General features: G+C 38.3%; 1 protein-coding gene across 1 annotated transcript in view; it reads left to right on the top strand.

The window, feature by feature from the left end:
- MIB1 (mindbomb E3 ubiquitin protein ligase 1) overlaps positions 1-20664 on the top strand; it is a 95118-nt gene that overhangs the window by 8532 nt on the left and 65922 nt on the right. The window contains exons 2-5 of the mRNA XM_027526061.1: positions 9761-9932; positions 11734-11863; positions 18504-18608; positions 19904-19970. Coding sequence (XP_027381862.1) covers positions 9761-9932; positions 11734-11863; positions 18504-18608; positions 19904-19970 — 474 coding nt within the window. The remainder of the gene's footprint in view (positions 1-9760; positions 9933-11733; positions 11864-18503; positions 18609-19903; positions 19971-20664) is intronic.

Below are 20664 nucleotides of genomic sequence, written 5' to 3'. Positions count from 1 at the left end.
TCTCTTCCATTTCAAAGCACATTCTTTTGTATTTCCTGGGTCATGTACCTCACTTTGGAGACTGTTGTACTGAGTCACCAGACAAGAGCTTAAGCATGTGAAGTATCTGTGGGAAAATGGCTCTTTTAGAACATTGCTCATTCTCCTAAGCCCATTTCTTTGCTCATATACTTTCAGATGTCCCCATGGCCAGTTTAGCTTGCCCCCCACCCCCTTTTAAACTGGGATGTTTGCATTACAATAAACCACCTCCTCGGACTGAACTAGGAACACAGAAACAATTTGATCTTTTTCCCATAGATTAGCTCTGTGTAAATAGGTTCTTATGAAATAGTCTGGTATCTAAGTTATCTTTACAAGTTCATTTCTGAGGGAAAATGATCCTGAATTCTAAACAACCAGCTTTTAAATGAACTTGTAGAACACAACTAAGATAAGGTGGGGTTTAAACTAATGGAGGAGATAATGGAACGTAGCAGGTAGTCCAGACACTCACTTCTGGCTTGGAGTGACTTTGGGAGTATATTTACTTTAGTAGATGCTTGCTGTGGTTAGGATTAGTTTATATTCTCTATGCACACTCATGATAAGAGTATATGGCTTTCTCCCAGGGGTGGGTTTATTGTCTTGATGATAATTTTGTTCCTAAAAAAGCAAAAAATGGGGTGGAAACTTCTGATATTAAAAAAATCATTATTTGGACTTTGGGAGTTTTGTAGGGCTGCTGCTGCTACTGCTGAGTCGCTTCAGTCATGTCTGACTCTGTTCGACCCCATAGACGGCAGCCCACCAGGCTCCCCCGTCCCTGGGATTCTCCAGGCAAGAACACTGGAGTGGGTTTTGTAGGGCTAGTAGTAATAATAAATCGTGAAAGCTTGGGATTGTGATGTTTTACATTATGGTGCCTTGCTTACCTCCCTTTGCCAGCCTCTCTTCGTGGAACAGTGGAAAATGCACCGGGTTAGTAGGGAAGTTAAGGTGTTTGTTCATTCTCTGTTTCCTCATGTGGACTTGTTAACTAGAGGATCAGACATTTACCGGACTTGCATCATGTGTCAGAAATTATGCCAAGCTTTTTACATACTTTATCTCATTTAGTCCTCATAAAAGTGTTATTTGATAGCCTTCATTTTACCGATGAGAAAACAGGCTATGGGAAATGAACAAGTTTGCCCAAGATTTCATAAGTAATTGGTTGATGGTTGAGGTTCACATCCAGGCTTGTCAGTTCTCCCCCACCCCCCATACTTTATAACATTAATCTCTCTAAACTTTAATTCTTCATCTGTCAAATGAAGTTGGAGTAGGTAAAGTTACATAGATGTTTTGCTTCTAAAATGAAATAATGAAGTTTTATCTGTTAGGAGGGAAAAAAGTGGATGAAGTTCTCATTTTTGTTTCATTTCATTTTCTACTCTCGTGTAATAAGTGCTAAAATAGATAGCAAATATATTACTGAAATTGCTAGTTGTGTGCCTAGTTTGATACCTTGTTTCTTTTGTTTGAATTGTGTGAGGCATGATTGTTATGCAAGCTTTTAATAAAGTAGAGTAGAAAAAATAGATGAGAGAATAACTTGTCCAACAGAAAAGATGAGAGAATCGTAGATTTTGAGTGAGACACTTTCAAAGACATCTCCTTAACTCAAAATAAGAGTTGGTTGGAAGTCGATGGTGTTTCACTCTACTACACTATTGAAATTAACTAAGAAATAGATAATTTTTTCATTTTCCCAAGGGGCACTAGTGGTAAAGAACCTGCCTGCCAATGCAGGAGACCTCAGTGACAAAAGTTCAGTTCTTGGATGGGGAAGATCCCCTGGAGAAGGGCTTGGCAACCCACTCCAGTGTTCTTGCCTGGAGAATCCCTTGGACAGAGGAGCCTGGTGAGAGGAGTCCATGGGGTTGCAGAGTCAGGCACGCAGACAATCTTTTCAGTTTTTAAAATGTATCTCTCTGAGATTTATTTGGTTATTAGAATGGGATTCAATAGCTTTTATTTTGAGTGTAGTATGTTAAATGAGAAACATGATGCCCTAGATATGTAATTATTCTTCAAACAAAATCAGAGCTAAGTAAAGAAAAAACCCAGGTGGAGTCAAGAGCATAAGAGGCCAAGCTTTGTAATCAGACTTACATGGTTTGAATTTGAGCCCGCATATCCTCAATTTCTTCATCTATAATTGAGAATAATAATGCCTACCTTTTAATATTGTTGGGAAGGTTATGTGATATATGTGAAGCACCTAGCTTGGTGTACTGATTTAAGTAGTAATTAGTATTAATAATAATCTTATTTTCACTAATTTACTGTTTCTCAAGAGTAAGGAATGTGGAGTATACCAAGCAGCTGGCAGGTCACAAAGGCCTCACCCTCATCAGGAATTTTAATTACACTTCAGTCAGTTTCTAAACAATAAGTACTTTGATGGTTCAGGGAGGATAAGATGCATATTCTAGTTGGTTAACCCTCTTTAATCTCTGTAAACTTTTTGTCACCCTGATTTGGCTTAAAATTGAGTGAATCCATAAATCAGAAATAGGAATTCCTGGTTAGTTGAATTACATCAGCAAATAGTTACGCCACAATAAGTAATTGCGTTTAAACACAGGTTGATGGTTTGTATATTACTTCTTACTGTTAGGTGAAATCTTTTAATTAGGGCAAAAAGGTAGAGGGTTAACTAGGCACTGTACTAGTCTAGGAATGCTTATCTTTTATTTTAAAAGTTTATTACACAGTATTTAAGGTATACTGGTACATGAGTGATTAATAAATACCTGTGCACCTATCTACAAATAAAGCATTTCTGATGTTTGAAACACTGTACTTCTTCCCAATTTCATCCCCTTCCTCTCGTAAAGTAACCACTCTGTAGAAATTCTGCTACCACTGTGTAGAAATTAGTAGTTCCTATGGATTTCTTTACATTTATGCTATGTTGTATATATCTGTAAACAATCAACATTTTTGTATTCTTGTATAATTTTAAAATGGAGCATTATGGTTGAAGAGTTCATCCATGTCGAATTGTGTGGCTCTTAAAGGTTCATTTTAGATACTCCATTATATACCTCATATATGTCTGCACTCTCTTGTTAATGAACATTTACATTATTTACTCTTGCTTCACATAATGAACTGCTTATAGTGAGAAACTTCTCTTTTTCGATCATCTTTTCTCTCTAGAAATTTAGCAGTTTACTTAAATCAATGCTTTGTGGATTTGAACTGTTTTCCTTGCCTCTTTTAAGAACTTGTGGTTATTGATTTCAATTAGCATGTTTTACCGTTTTCATAAAATTAGCCAACAAAAAGACTTAAGCTATGTAAATTCTCTAAGTTACTGAATTTAGGCGAGATGTCATTAAATGTAGAGCAGATGGTCATTTAAATATTAGAATGAGTCAAAAGCTATCATCAGGTGGTTCATTTAACAGTGGCAGATGTCTTCATAAAGCTTAGCAAAGGGAAAGAGCGTTACTCTCTAGGGTGATGTGGTATTCTATAAGGAGAAAAAGCACTAATGGGGTTAGTTAAGGAATTAAATTTCAAGAAAGGGAAATTTTAAGGAATAACTCTTGCTAGGGCTGAGGAGATTTTGAATGGAAGAGGACAGTTTTAGGTGAGAATGAATTGGGTGGATGAAGTAAGGGCAAACAAAAAAGCTACCACAGTAAGAGGTTACTAAAATGTTGGCCTTTTCATTTAAGGCTCTTTCTCCTTTTTAATGTTTTCTTTAAATATCAACTTTTGTTTTAAAGTCAATTCATTGCATTGTCATTAAAAATTCTCTCCTGCTCATTTTGGTGTTGGAGCAGCTGCTTTGTTGACTTTCTACAGTTCTCAGCATTGGTCGGTTTCACAGCTGTTCGGTAGCTTTGTTGGCATTTGAACTGTGGGAACCAAAAAAGGATTTGGGTGTGCTTTTGTGTGCATTAATGATTTTCTTGAAGTATTCTTAAAACCATGAATTGTAGGAGGGTGTTTTGTTTTTAACCGGTTATCATTGTGTGTTTAAATGGTTCCATTTAAAGAAAGCGTATACTCAGATTATGAGCTGATGAATGTTATTCTTGTACGTGTGGAAAATGCACTTAGAGATGAAAAATATGTAAGTAGGGGACTAGCTGAAACCTGGACTTGTCTTTTTTTGGTCAGGTGGGGATATGTTTTCCCTTTGGCTCTCATCAGTCCACACTGCTTTGAAGAGCTGGGCCAGTAGTTTAGGGTGTGCCTCTCAGTGTGTGTGGGGCCAGTTTGTTTAGTATGCTTGGCTTTTTGTGATGGCATAGGAGACCTATCTTAGACCTTGTTCAGAAATGTAACTGTTGTGTGGACATTTACTGTCACTGCTCTTTGATATTATGCAGTTTTGGGTCCTGGTGTTTTCCTGAGTTAAGACAGATTAAGGAGTGTACGTGTTAGGTATGCATTTTATTTTCATAAGCATGGAGTAACTAGGTTAGGCTATGGGTTAAAAGAAAAAAACTTTGAGTTGTTAGGTACCACATTGCTAACGTAACAATTTGAAAGTTGGTTTCTATAAATCATTGGAGTTCCTCGTATTTTTATTTTCAGCTTTTATTTTAATTGTAAGGGACATATACCAGCATTTCTGATGCTTATACTGCATATTAAATGCCCCTTCTTACCCAGATGCTTCCTACAATTAATACACACTGAGTGTAGAAAACTTGAAAAACCACAAAGGGGAATGAATCCCATCAAGCACATTTTGGGGGTTATCTTTCTAATTTTTCTGTGCATATGTGTTATACATATAATTTATTTACCAAAGTGCTGTATTGTAATTCTTAGCAAACTACTTTATAAAATAATAATATTGTTTACCATCTCAGTAATGTTTCTTCTGCAATGTAGTTTAATAACCACAGAGAATTTTCCTTTATGGATTACCTTAGTTGATACATAAATTGTCTCCTATTTTCAACATCAGTTATGTTAAATTTTTATTTACTACAAAAAATTTGGTATCACTGGGTGTACCTTTTTAAAATTTTCAAGGCGGGGTCAAAATCTTTAAAAAGCATTTAAAACATTTTGCAGGTACCTTCTCTGTAGATATTGTATCAATTTCTGTTTCCCTCGCAACAGTATCCATCTGACTGGCTTTCTTGACACCATCTTCACATACATGGATGTGTTATTTGTAATGTGTGCTGATTCAGGAAGATAAAGTTGGTATCTCTTGTACTTCCTTTTTAAAGTTATGAAATTATAATAAACAGACACTTCTCCAAAAAAGATGTACAGATGGCTAATAAACACATGAAAAGATGCTCAACATTGCTCATTATTAGAGAAATGCAAATCGAAACCACAATGAGGTATCATCTTACGCTGGTCAGAATGGCTACCATCAAGAAGTCTACAAACAGTAAATGCTGGAGAGGGTGTGGAGAAAAGGAACCCTTTTACACTGTTGGTGGGAATGCAAACTGGTTTAGCCACTATGGAGAACAGTGTGGAGATTGCTTAAAAAACTGGAAATAGAACTGCCATACGACCCAGCAATCCCACTGCTGGGCATAGACACCGAGGAAACTAGAAGAAAGAGACCCGTGTACCCCAGTGTACATTGCTGCACTGTTTACAGTAGCTAGGACATGGAAACAACCTAGATGTCCGTAGGCAGATGAATGGATAAGGAAGTTTTGGCACATACACACTATAGACTGTTACTCAGCTATAAAAAGGAATGCATGGGGCTGAGTCAGTTTGAATGAGTGGATGAAATGAGCCTCTTATACAGAGTGAAGTAAGTCAGAGAAACACCAATACAATATATTCATGCATATATATGGAATTTATAAAGACGATAAATTTATAATGATGATCCTATATGCAAGGCAGCAGAAGAGACACTGATGTAAAGAACAGACTTCTGGACTATGGGGGAGAAGGCACAATCATTATATATGGGATGATTTGAGAGAATAGCATTGAAACGTGTATATTACCACATGTAAAATAGATGACCAGTGCAAGTTCGATGCACGAAGCAGGGCACTCAAAGCCGGTGTGCTGAGACAACCCAGAGGGATTGGGTTGGGGAGGGAGGTGGGAGCGGGGTTCAGGATGGGGGACACATGTACACCCGTGGCTTATTCATATCGGTGTATGGCAAAAATCACCACAATATTGTAATTATCTACCAATTAAACAATTTAAAAAACCAAAAAATAATTCAAAAGTGTACAAACAGCAAACAAATGTGGAAGCGCCCTCCCCTTCCTCATCTGTGCTGCCTCGACCCACTGTGTGCAGTTGGGAGGAGTGGCTTGGTTTTCTCCGTTTGTACACTTTCTGTATGGGTGTGCTAACATGGTTATGTGTGTGACTTCTACATTTTGTGTCATGCTTAGACTTTACTCAAGATTATAAAAGATGCTGTTCAACTATTTTTTCTAGCACTTTTATGATTTCCTTTTTTCATATTTAGCTCATTATCCTTATTTTTGCTACACTGTACTCCAGAGAACTATAACAAAGATTGTATCTTATTTTTAACTTGCTTTGTTTTAGTTGCAATGGTTGCATAACAAATAGCCCAAAACTTTGTATTGTGGAAGATATTTGTGTGCTCGAGGCTTAGTGGGGAATGGCCTGCCTCTGTTCCACCGTTGTCTGGGGCTTCAGGGAGAAGAGTCAACAGTGGAGGGGCTGGCCCAGCCAGGCTTCCTTGGGCATGTCTTTCCACCTCTCTGTGGCAGCTTCAGGTAGCCAGACTTAGTATGAGAGAGTGCCCACGACATGGCACAGTGGGGGCGGTGGGCGCCATGAATCTTGAAACGGGGAGAGAGAGAGACACATGGACAGACAAATGGCACAGAAATCATGCAGTGTCACTTTGGCCACCTTCTGTTAACCAAGGCAAATGTCCCCTCTGGTTCAGGGGGGAGGAAAACAGACCTGCCTATTGATGGTCACTTGTTATTCATTGTCCTGTTGTCAGAGGAGCACTTGGGGTGGATATAGTTGGTGAGATTTTCTTTAGAAAATAATCTGTTACACCTTTCCTCCATTTTAAGTATACACTCAGTTTTCTAGGAATGTAACTGATATAAAATCTTAAATCAGGTGTATATCTGTATTTCAGTATTAAAATGATGAATTAAAAAACTCATATAGTGATTTTTGCCATTATTAAAAAGTGCGATTTTTATGAAAATTTAAAATTCACTTTAGTAGCCTTGCATCAGATATGACAGTTGTTCAAAGTCTTTGTTGATAGGTTTTAAAATTTACCTTAAAATCTTAATGTGAGCCAGGATAATTTCTTTCTTAACTCGGTAGACTTTTGCTATTTGTGTTGGGAGATAATAATTACAAGAATATTTACAAAATTATGTTTTCAAAATGAACACTTTAAGGAAAGGTTATATATTGGTTTAAATCAAAATATAGCAGATTCTTAGTAACCCTTGTGATTAGCCAGATTATGGATTCCTTGCTACTTAGGGGAAAAAAAAAAACAACCCTCCTCATATGATTGAAAAACACCAAACAAATCCTTTCTCTGTACACATTTATACACCCCAAAAGGAAGAATAGATGCAAATTGCATTTGGCTTTCTGATTTATATTCTAAAAACACTAAAGCATGCAGTACCAGTGAATGCTGGTAGCTCTGAGTTGTGCAGCCATAAATTTGGTTTTTAATTTTAGTTTACAGTCTGTTAAGCTGGAGTCTAATCTCCTTTGAGCCTGTGGCAGATGATCACTTCCATGATTGAGGCAGTCAGAATTAATTAGCCGTAGGCTAGAATGGGAAGGGCCGGATGAGCTACCCTTGAGTAGGTCTGTCTCGAATGGCAGGTGTGCCCTCTGTTGCTGTCGTGGAGTGAACACAATGAAAGGAACCCAGGGGATAGGTACAGCTCAGGGAAGCTATGAGCTTTGGGGGAAAACCAGAGATAAAATAGTAATTAGTGCATGGAGAGGGTGGGTAATTTGCTAAAATGAAGGTCATCCACACATGAATTAATTGATTATTCTCCATATGTAGTCTCTGGGAAATTGAGAAATTTGTTCTTTAATTTTTGTATAGAGTATTGCTATATTTGCCAAGGATATATGACAGCTTTGATCATTAAATTAGAATTGGTTGACTAGTACATTTAATATATCTCTATTAAGGTTAAGTGCAGTCTAATTCCTTATATTTGCCTTTTTGCTCTAAATGCCTTTCTAAGTATGTTTACCTCTGTTATATCACTTCAGCTTCACAATCTCTCTTTCCATATTGTCCTGGTCTGCTTGGGCTGCCATAACAATCTACCACAGACTGGGGGATTTGTAAACAACAGGAATTGATTTCTCAGATACTAGGTAGTCTGAGTTCAGAGTGGTGATGGCTAGTTCGGTTCCCTAGTGAGGGCTCATTCCTTCCAGTGTTCATTTCTCCCCACCCCATCCCTCCCTCGCTTTTACATCTTAACCATCTCAGCGTAGGCACTTAATTTAGAATCTGGTTACCATCCTTATAGAGATTTTAAACTTGGATATAGACAAGAGTTCAGTAGGGTTTTTCTCTTTTCCGGGAAGTAGCAGTAGTGTATGAGTTCTTGTTTAGTTACAGCGGTACTACTTTTGTGTTATAGTTCTTGCGTATTCTGCACATTCTCATTTTATTCTTAGAACATACCTTTCCTTTAAAGATCATATCACTTCCTCCAAAGGGAATGAGGTTCTGAGAACTAATAGGACTCATATTTAATTTAATTATTGGAAATTTTTCTAAATTTATACAGAACAGAGAGTATAATGAACCCCCGTGTTAACTGTTACCCAACTTCAAATGAGCAGTCTTGTTTCATCTCAGCTCACCGTACTTCCCCTCCTTCTCCACTGTGTATTTTGAAATAAATACTGTAGTTTTACATGTAAATATTTTAGTTAAAATGACTTTTGTGGACACAGAGAAAGCTATTATTGACAGAGCCAGAATTTGATGTAGGAGGGTGTCAGCATCGGGCGTGACCACACAGCATGTCATAAAGTAGTGACACTGATGTTCACAGGCCACACATTGTTTAAAAAACCCCTGGTTTTAATTTACGTGAACAAGTGATCTTAGTGTAACAGAATAGTAAAGGAGCAGTATTCCCTCGTCTTCGTACCATACAGTGTCAGTAGTGGTATTTTTGGTGGAGGTTGTTTTACCAAGTGCTTGTTTTCTTTTTCTAGCATTTATTACTTCTTTTTCCTTAAGGAAACAACAACAACAAACTCAGCTATGTTATTTCCCATTAAACTGGGAAGCAAAAAGTTGTCATTACCTAGGGATAAAAGCTTAAGTTAATTGACTGTTTCTGGTATTATGAGAATAAAACTGTCTTCTTCTTTGGAATTATTTACCTGGAGAATAGGTTTGTGTTGCTCAAAAAGTTTTTAATGTGTTTGAAGTCTGAAACATCTCCTTGATGATAAAGGATTTTTCCTTCTCTCTCTGGATTGAACGTAAGTTTCAGGTTTGGATGAGAGCAAGGAAAGTGCTACTGAGAAGTGTTCTTACTAATGACAAAAGAAGGAATAGAAAAGGTTTAGTCTGTAATTTGTACTCTTTAGAATATTTGCTGTTATCTTGAAACCGTATATGGTTCATTTGAAATATTGTTTCTTGCTTTATTGAGCTATTTTGTAAAATGCTGTGTTCCTATTTTTTCCCTCAGGGAATACTGTTCAAATAAACAGTACTTGAAATTAATGTCAGCATGCATCTCTGTTTTAACAGGCATCAAGCATGATGGAACCATGTGTGATACCTGCCGCCAGCAGCCTATCATTGGCATTCGGTGGAAGTGTGCGGAGTGTACAAATTACGACTTGTGCACCGTTTGTTATCATGGAGATAAACATCATTTAAGGCATCGCTTTTATAGAATTACCACACCAGGGAGTGAGCGGTATGGGAATCAACTTTTCTTTTCCAATTGCGATTCTTTGTCTCTGTTACATTTTTTGTACCATTCAGCCTTAAAAATAGGATTAGGAAATAGCTTCTGACAGCTGGTTTAGTAGGAAGTAGCAGATAGCAGGCTAGATGGGGACCAGGGCCACCACAGACAAGAAGAGAACTGGTGCAGCGGAGCTAGGTGCGTTTTTCCAGGATAATCGGGGCTGTTCGTTCTCTTGTATAGAGACGTGGCCCTGCTCAGTGTTTGGATGTGCAAGGGTGGCCCAAGGAAGGCTGATGGTTTTCTCCGTATGCATTCTATCCTGTGAACACTAGGGCACAGTTACGGAATCAAGAGACATTTATTCAGACTATAGAGCTTTAAGACTGTACTTGGGTAAATCTGAAGATAAACAGGGCATGTTATTCTTAAAGCAGTTTACAGGTTAAGGGATTGTCATTGATCAGCAGTGATTATCATGTGATGTTTCGGACTGTATATACAGATACATAAAAAGTGTCTTAGGAGCAAAGAGAGGAGTGTTGAGTGTGAGTGGGTGCAGAGGTTTCGCTGATGGAGTATTCTCAGGGAGCTGTGACTAATGCAGAGAAACGAGTCAAGTCGGTGAAGGGAGGCGGCAACAGGAGTAATAGAAAGATGGATTTTTGTGTCATACTGTCCTGGTTCAAATCCTGGCCCTGCCATTTGTTGAGTCATTTTCTGCAAATTGTTTAGTTTTGTCTTTTGCTTATAGTTTTTAAAGTTGGAGTGTAGTAAAGACATTTTGAAAATGAATAGTGAGATGAAAGTAGAATTTAAAAATCCCAGTTCTGTTTGATTTTTTAGGAATGAGAAAGCTGTAGGAAAATAAGGGATGGAAGGCTTTGGAGAACCATGCTTGTCTAGGTAGCTGCATGTACAGTCTCTTTCAAGGTCCGTAGTCTTTCGTAGGTGTACACTGCTTTAGAGACAGTTTGGTGTAGATCAGATCCAGGCCACAGATGTATTTTGCTTGACTTGCTCTCAATTTTTGAGCAATTACTTAGCTTGTAAAACCTGTGAAAGGTGAATTTCTGTGAAAGGTGATTTCACAGAAAGATCACTTTATGAATTCTAACTCCCCCTCCACCCAGGCTGTCACCGCAGGGCCTGTATTTGTTCCTGGCAGCGGCTGGCTGAAGCCCAGGAGCATCTGTCCCCTTTAGACAAAGCGTCCTCTGGTGCTCACCAAAGTCCCTACCACTCCTTATTGTCTTCCTCTGCCCAAGGTCGAGTGCCATTCGTCATTTGCCATTGCCGTGGTGCCGTCTCTCTCAGGCCCTCGTTTGCAGTGTGTGCCTGGCAGTTGTCGGGTTTTGTATAGGCCATCTCTAAAGTAGTGAAGAGTTGCAGTGATACCCTGCAGTGGTCAGACTGGATTCATGTGTTGATTCCATTCCAGTTTAACTTTTGTGACCTTGGGCAAGTTATGGATGCTTACCTCTTTGGGACTTTTTGTAAAATGAGTAATGTAATAAATAGTACCTTTATCTTAAGGTGGGTAACAGAGTTTATATCTCTGTTTTTATGTATAGGAAAAGCTAAGTGAGTATAAACTGTTGTTATTATTCCAACTACTAATGTCTTCATCAGCATACCTTAGGGAATGTGGAAAGTATTCCTGTTACTTTTATGGTGTTAACCAGAGCAAAGAAAAATCTTTTGTGTTTTCAAAATAACCTTTTATATAGTCGTTATTTTAAAAAATAAATTGCCACCCATTACCAATTTTATTTTTATATAAAATTGAAAATAGAGAATCTTCTTTTAGGGTTCTGTTAGAGTCTCGTAGAAAATCGAAGAAGATCACGGCCCGAGGGATCTTCGCAGGTGCCAGAGTGGTACGAGGAGTGGACTGGCAGTGGGAAGATCAGGACGGAGGGAATGGACGCAGGGGAAAGGTAAAGGTTGTTTCTGATCCGTCATGTTATTCTCGAATACTGTGTATTCAGTAGATGTTAAAACTACTGTGATTGAATTTCGTGGCCCATTTTCTTTAAGGCCAATAACAGTTTCTTAAACTTTTTATTTTTTTTCCCCTGGGAAGAAAAACGATTGTTCCCTCTCTGCTGTACACGTTGGTGTTCAGTGAGAAGATTGGTGGGTAGAAAGTTTTCTTTTCCTCCTTTAGGCTTCACGTTGCTGTTTTGCTGTCCAGAATGCCTTTCCGAACATCCTTTTTGGGCCAGTCCTCCTTAAGCAGTATCTCATGCTCTTGGCTTTCTTGTTATTAACATTTCATGTGAATTTACTTGCTTTATGTTCCATTCCCTCACAGATGCATTTCTGAGAGATCATAGGTAGAGTGGTCTGGGGGTCAATTACGGCAGTTATTCTGAAGGGAATTTTGTAGTCTCTTTAATGGGGTGGGATAACCAGAGATATCAGGGTAAGTGGGTTGTTGGTTTTGCTTATTTTGGATTTCGTGTTGCTTTTGCTGATGATGCAGTCGTTGATCAGTCAGCAAATCCTGAACGTATGTTCTGGGTGTTTTGCTCGGTGTACTGAATGTGTTTTCAAATCCTGAATGTGTGTTCTGGGGGTTTTGCTTGGTGTACTGAAATTAATAGCATTTCCCTTTGAGACTTCAGCGTCAGTCCCTGTTCCACTGTTACCTTCTGTAAAATATTGTTCTTAGCATTAAGGAATGATGACTTTAAAGTCTGTGTCATCTGAGGAATTCTTCCTAGGGACTTGAAGGCCTCTTGTACTACTTGGTGCTATGTAAATTCTTTTGAATTTAAGATTTTTAAACATTTGTCAAATAAAATGTTTTCCAAATTCAGAGTATTGCTGTATTGATTTCATTTTTAAATGATAAGGTCTAATGTTTAACGTTTGGAAGTCAGACAAATAATTTAGTCTTTTATCTTTTAAGTACTTTGATTTTTATTAGGAAGCAATGCTTTTTAAGAAAAACTTTAGTAAATATTTACTGACCACATAGGTGCAGGACTGCAAGGAGATCCAACCAGTCCATTCTAAAAGAGATCAGTCCCGGGTGTTCACTGGAAGGACTGATGCTAAAGCTGAAACTCCAATACTTTGGCCACCTCATGAGAGGAGTTGACTCATTGGAAAAGACTCTGATGCTGGGAGGGATTGGGGGCAGGAGGAGAAGGGGACAACAGAGGATGAGATGGCTGGATGGCATCACCGACTCGATGGACATGAGTTTGGGTGAACTCCGGGCTTTGATGACGGACAGGGAGGCCTGGCGTGCTGCGGTTCATGGGGTCGCAAAGAGTCGGACATGACTGAGCGACTGAAGTGAACTGAATTAGGTGCAGGATTCTGTTCCAGGCATGAAGGTTGTAGGAATAAACAGAAAAGACGAGGCTCCTACTCTTGGGAGGCCTGTGTTCTCATTAGAGGAGATGGAGAGCCAGAATTCAAATCTAAGTTCTGTGACCAGCAGCATTAGTGTCACCTGACAGCTTGTTACAGGCATGCTAGGTAATAGGTCACCTTCCTCCTGGACTTGCCAAATTAGAATCTTCATGTTAATAAGATACCGAAGTCACTCAAGTGCACGTTAAAGTTTGAGAAGCACATTTCTTTCTTTCTTTCTTTCTTTTTTTGTATTGGGGTATAGCCAGTTAACAATGTTGTGAAAGTTTCAGGTGGACGACAGAGGGACTCAGCCATATATATACATGTGTCCATTCTCCTCCAAATTCTCTTCCCATCCAGGCTGCCACATAACATTGAGCAGAGTTCCCTGTGCTGTGCTATACAGCAGGTCCATGTTGGTTATCTGTTTGAAATACAGCAGAGTGTACATGTCCATCCCAAACTCCCTAACTATCCCTCATCTCCCCTCCCCACCTGCACCCTGGGCAAGCATAAGGAGAAGCACGTTTCTAGAAGCAACACTAGACCACAGACCAGTGTGAGTTTGGGGAAGACGCCATCTGTGGCTGAATGGAGTGCTATCGGGGCATGCTTGGCAAGCCAGTGGCAGAGCAGAGGTATCCCTTGGGGGGTGGGCACAGGAACAGCCTTGTCCCAATGCAGAGGGTCTTGGTGAGTGGAACTCAGGCTGGATGTAACCCTCTGCTTTCCTCTTTGGCAAGGCCTTTTGTGCAGTAAACAGCTTCTGCAGTTGTTTACTGCAATCCTGTGTCACATGGGGTGTATAAAACATATGTTGAAGCTTGAAGAATAGTAGTGAAATTTTAAAAGGTAAATTTTATTCCTACTCTACGGATTAAAAAAGAGTGTTACGAATACCTGTAAAAGCCTTCTGTTTACTCTTTCCCAGCTGCAAAGCCCTGCAAGGTAACTAATTCTTCCTGTCATTATTCCCTTGTTTGTCTTTATTACTGTATGACTTAGTGCTCTGTATTACAACATTTAGGATTTAAGTTTTTGAGAAACCAAGTAGCAAGCAGAAATCTAGCCTTTGTAAAGACAGAGCAGAATTGTGCTTTTAGACGAAAGCTTCTAGGGAGAAGATAAACTGAATTTAGTCTCTGGATAATGACATCCCTGGGAGCTTGTAAGAGTCTTTCTGGGGTAGTCAGTAGACACGGTCATTAGTAGGTCCTGGAAAACACGGGGCTCAGCACGGTCAGGACACCAGGAAGGGCAAAAGTATGGACCGCGTGCTGTACACTGAACAGGAATGTAGTCAGAGGGCATGTGTTGTTTGCTTCCAAGCTTACCATGATACACCTCAAAGTTTTAGGAATAAGGCAAAGCAGAATATTCTGTTGAGTGGGATGAGAAACCTCGGCTGGTTTAGGTGGCAGGGAATGGGGGAATGCAGGGGAGAGTGGGAACCTCATCATTACATAGTCCAATAAGCCAAGTTCAGTTGAGAATTTGGGTCCGGCTCACTCAGGCAGTGTGTCCTTACGTCGATAAAGTGATATGATGGCAGTGGACATCTTGGTAATGAAAGCCTTAAGCATGTCTGGCCCGTGAGTCACGTGGCTGCAGTCAGATTGCCCTTGACACCTGGTACCCAGCAGGCATCTTGGCAGCCTTTGATGGATGCCTTTGTCTCTTTCCTGGCTGGATCTTGTGTTTTCTGTATCCCATTACATCATCTTCCTTAGTTACTCTTCCTTTTGATGGAGTACATGTCCTATTAATGTTTTTTGAAAGAGTGCATGAGAAGTAAATTTTTTAATACTTTCATTCTATAAAGTGGTTTAGCTTTATATTCTTCCTCACACTTAATTATGTGGTCAGAGGGTTAAAAAAAACTGTTTTTCATCACCTTTTCAAAAGCAGTTGCTGCTAAAGCCTGAAGCCACGTAAATGGCACTTTTCAGGATTTGTGTTATATTGACACTTCTTAGGTGGAATACAGAGTAGCAGTTTTGAAGCTTTGAGTCATCAGTATTACATTTTTGGTTTGTTGATTTAATACTTGTTACATTTTAGGAACAAAAAGAAAAATAAATGAAACCATCTTGCACATATGACTCTGAGTGAGGGAACTTAATGTAATAGGAAGTCTTCAGGGTAACATTATTTAAGCACATGTTTGAAATGGAATATAATTTTTGTCTGACTCTTTCTGACCCTGTGTGTGAATGAATAAAGTTTTTAATTCCCCCTTTTCCTTCATGGCTGGCGCCTCTCTCTCCCAGTCCTCTGGTGTAACCCACACAAACCTGGTGTAACCCACGTGAAGGTGGTAGTGTATTCTTATCTTTTTTCCTTGGGGTTCAAGATTCCCCATTCTCATTACTCTGTGTTCTCAACTGTAGGGTTAGTTTGAGCCATATTAAGGGATAGATACCAAATTGGGTGATGTTGTATTAGTACTGATACCGTCTATGGCCTGTCACATGCCTGCATGTACCATGGTGTTTTGCATGGTGACAACAGCGTTAACACAAAAATAAGCAGGTCAAGTGCAGGCTTTGACAGACATGATGTAAGGATAGCATAGAAATGTGTAGTATGGTCTTAACTATCTGTGTTAGTATTTCAAGACTGTTTTCATTTTACACATGCTTTAAATATATGTTAATTGCCTCATACACATACACTAGATATATTTTCTTGTTTTTAAAAAACTTTATTATGGAGAATTTCAAACATACACCAGAATGGAAAGCATAATATAACAAATACCTGTGCACCCAACATCCAACTTAAGAATTTATCAGTGTTTTAAAAACTGCCATTTATTTGTTGAAGAAATCTTTGTATTTTTCTGATTGATTCTTTATGGTATTGTTTAACGTGTTCTTCTAACTGTTGTATTTCTTATAACTTGTTAGATGTAGAGAAATGAGTAGATTCAGGGTCAAGTTTATTTTGGCAAGAGTACCTCACTTCTGGTGTGTGTACTTAGATCGCACATGAAGAAGGCCTATAAAGTCTTGATTATCCTATTAGTGGTGTTAAGATTGATCAGTGCAGAACTTGTCAGTTTGATCTTTACAGAATTTCTCAGTGACCTTCTACCTAATGGTTTTAGTAGCCATTCCACACATATTTATTAATCAGAATCGAAACTAAGAAATTAATGAAGTTATTTTCTTATGCTTTCCACTTTATTTCCTCCTTGATAAACTGAATCACATTAACAAATGAAGTGATTTCATTTAGTGATTCACAGTTTGAGTAATGAACTTGCTTATGTTCCAAGTAATTTGAAATTTAGGATGAATTCGATTTAAACAAAATTTGTTTTTTAAAAGTTGATCAAATGCTTTTTTGTCCCTCTCATAAAAGCACAGGCTTATTTCATCTAGCACTGCATTTGTAAAAATAAATGAAATAGAATCTGACTGTATTATAATCGAAAGCGATTTTTCTTTCCTACCAATTGTATGTTTCACTTGAGAATGTTAGAAACTCTTGCTTTTGGAGATTATTCAGTGGTTACTTGTGAAAATCATAAACCAGCATGGCAGCGGTGGACCCCACAGTCAGGATGCTAGTTACCTCTGCTAGGAGGCAGCGGGTGGCGTTGATGAGAGGCACGCAGGGGGGACTCCACAGTCAGGATGCTAGTTACCTCTGCTAGGAGGCAGCGGGTGGCGTCGATGAGGGGCACGCAGGGGACTCACAGTCAGGATGCTAGTTACCTCTGCTAGGAGGCAGCGGGTGGCGTTGATGAGAGGCACGCAGGGGACCCCACAGTCAGGATGCTAGTTACCTCTGCTAGGAGGCAGCGGGTGGCGTCGATGAGGGGCACTCAGGGGACTCCACAGTCAGGATGCTAGTTACCTCTGTTAGGAGGCAGCGGGTGGCGTTGATGAGAGGCACGCAGGGGATTCAAAGTACTGGTTATTTTCTTTTTTTTAGTCTAATGTTCGTTTCATTTTTTAATTATTTTTTAAAGTTTGTGTTAGATTTTTATAACATATAATTTATTTTAAAATTAGAAAGAATACTTATTTACTAATGCTTTGAAATATTATTCAAGTATTTAATTAAGTCCTAAGCATAAACACTTTTTATCTCACAAAAGCACTGTAAAATACATGGCATGCAAAATTGTTTCTTTAGCACAGGGTGAAAATGAAGCGGTCATTATGTGTCTTATTTGAAATAGTAGTCTGGTTTTAAGGGCATACCTTAAAGATTACGCTCAGTATCAGCCTGGCATTCTGAGAAACTATGAAGGGTGGTTGGTAAGTGTCCAGATGGAGAGTCCTGAGTTGCCACGTACAGCCTCCCAGTCTGGGCTGTAGACTGGGTCACTTGAAAACCCCAAGTTCAGTGCGCACTGTGTGTCGTTTTTGTGTAATTGATTCTTGGCCCTAGATCAATGGCAACTCCAGTTTTTGTTTTTTTTTTTAAATATTGACTGCTCTAACGAATCCGTCTGGTCTGGTGGCATGTGGGGCCTGGAGGTGGTGTCTGGGTTTCTGTTGTAGTCGGGGCGTTTTAGCTTGGATGGCCTGGTTTTCAGGGCAGCTGAGGGGCACTGCTGGAGGAACCAGATCTCTCAGGCCTTCTTTAAACATGACCTTTGAGCCTGTGCTCATCCGCATTCAGCTAACCAGAGAGCTGGGTTATCTTGAATTGTTCTAGGTATTTGGTCAAAGATTTTACATTTTGTATCAAAAAACAGGTTTAAAAGAATAACACTGCTGTTAGAAGGAACCCTTTAAGAGTACAGATTTTAAATTTTGAATTGAATTATGTGTTTGCTGATAATCCATCACTGTAATCACTAAGCCTCTCAATATAAAATTTCTGCTGTAGTTTTAGGGACTTCCCTCGTGATCCAGTAGTTAGGACTCCATGCTCTCTCTCACTGCTCTGGCCCCAGGTTCAATTCCTGGTCTAGTAAACTGAAATACTGCAAGCCATGCAGCATGGCCAAAAATAAATAAATAAATAAAGTTTCTGTAGTGCTTTTAGAAATAACCTTATAATATTCTGGAAAAATATCTCTAATTCAACTATATGTTAGAAGTGACATATATTTGGCAAGTAAGTGTTTTTCACAATCCTGTTACACAGGATTGTAACTGAAGTAATTTTAAAGATTTAAATATGATTAAAAGAATCAGCCTCTTCTCTCTTCTTAAAGATTTTTTTTCCCTCAAAAATTTCCCTTAGGTAACAGAGATCCAAGACTGGAGTGCATCAAGCCCGCATAGCGCAGCCTACGTTCTCTGGGATAATGGTGCTAAGAACCTGTACAGAGTTGGCTTTGAGGGCATGGTAAGTGTAAGAACCATAAAAGATGAAAATATTGGATGGGTGAAAGAAAGGAAATTAAAAATAGCCCTTATTGTAATCTTTCATTTTTTGTTGTGTCATTTCCTTTTATCATAATACAGCCATCTGAATCATGAGTATGCAGTAGGAAGGAACATCTGTAAAGTGAGAATTTAATATAATAGGTGTTAACATTATTTTTAAGGCGTTTTTTCCCTGTATTTTTAAAGTATACTGTTGATAATTGAACATGACTGACATAGAAACATTACTCAAGTGCTTAAGGAGTAGTATTTATATATTGGTTGATTCTCATTCTTTTTTGATGGCTGAGTAGCACTCCTTGTATGGTTATGCCATTGTTTATGATATTTCTGTTGATGGGTGTCTGGGTTGGTTTTTTGTTTTTGTTTTTCATTGTTGCAAGCACTGTTTCAGTGACACACATCCTTGTGCATATGTCTTTGTACATTTATGGGTATATTTTCTTAAGATAGATTCCTAGAAGTGGAATTGCTAGGTTAAAGTACCATATTAAAACAGCTTGACCCATGACTCTTTGGCTAGGATTGAACTAAATGTGAAATCCAGTGGCAAAGGAGGCTGTAACTAACAGAGAGTTGGATTGTGTGTGTGTGTGTGTGTGTGTGTAAAGGAGCTCATTTTCTTAATATAGTAAGTATATATTGGTCACTTTATACATATATATATGTGTGTGCATATATATATATATATATATACATATACACTAAGTCACTTCAGTTGTGTCCGACTCTATGCGACCCCATAGACAGCAGCCCACCAGGCTCCCCCATCCCTGGGATTCTTCAGGCAAGAATACTGGAGTGGGTTGCCATTTCCTTCTCCAATATATATATATAAAATGAGTCAATGCCTACCTTGTATATCTCATAAAATTGATTAGAAAGATCAAATGAGTTGACCTCTTTTTGGTAAAAGAATGGAATATATTTTAAATGGAATGTATTATGTACTTTTTAAATACAAGATTTTTGTTTTAGTTCTTTTTTTCCAACATGTATTTTTGAAAATATTTCAGTGGTAAAGATCCAGACATTTTAATTTTGAACTATAAAGGAAAGCTTAAAGTATGACATATCTGAAGATCAAGTTTATAGTTGTTGATGGGTGTTTATGAAAGCAGTGTTTAGTGTGATTATTAACCCAGAGCTACTTCTGCTGAGGATATGTTCTGAATGAACATTTTTGCCTATTTTAGGTGTTGAGCTATACTTGAAGCTTTCAAGGGTGATTTTTTTGGTTTCTTTTCTTTGTAGTCTGATCTGAAGTGTGTCCAGGATGCTAAAGGAGGTTCTTTCTACAGAGATCACTGTCCTGTGCTAGGTGAGTTAGCAGACGAGAACATTTCTAAATAATGGGTCAGAGTTCATGGAATCAGAAAAGCGTTTCAACTGGGCTTTAAGAAAATTAGTTATCATTAAAGATTTTTAAAGGCACGCTCTTGGTTATGTTTGGTTTTAAAAGCATTTGTTCCTTTTTAATGATTTATTTAGTCTCTGAAAGAGTTGTCATGTCTTGCTAAATTGATACATCATTTATAGGGCATACCAATACTGTATGAAACTTTTTTGTTTTAATCATGAGCTTGTTGAAAAATTTTGTGTTGTATTACCATACTTATACATACTTACACTGCTGAGAATAAGACCTAACAATTTAATTTACCATACTTATACATACTTACACTGCTGAGAATAAGACCTAACAATTTAATATTTATAAATTCCTTAGAATTTAATTCCTTTGAAAATATAACAGCTCCAAGATTAAGATAATATGATAAATATAATGTATGATTAAAATAAAGAACAAGAAAACCAAAACTACTTTCATTTTATAGATTCTTCATTGTTGCTACAATGAACATTTGCCACATTCTTCCGATTAAGCCTTTAGGCTCTTCTGATTTAGCTGTTTTGGTGTGAACTCTGTGTTCTTTTCAAATCATTTGTTTTCCCTTATTGCCCCAAAGTGCTGTTTTCTTGCAGCATACCTTAATTTTTTAGAAAAAAGGAGA

This window comes from Bos indicus x Bos taurus, chromosome 24 (assembly GCF_003369695.1).
Source record: "Bos indicus x Bos taurus breed Angus x Brahman F1 hybrid chromosome 24, Bos_hybrid_MaternalHap_v2.0, whole genome shotgun sequence".
NCBI classification, from domain to species: Eukaryota; Metazoa; Chordata; class Mammalia; order Artiodactyla; family Bovidae; genus Bos; species Bos indicus x Bos taurus.
Note: the sequence above shows the minus strand (reverse complement) of the source record. Positions and strands in the feature narration are given on the sequence as shown.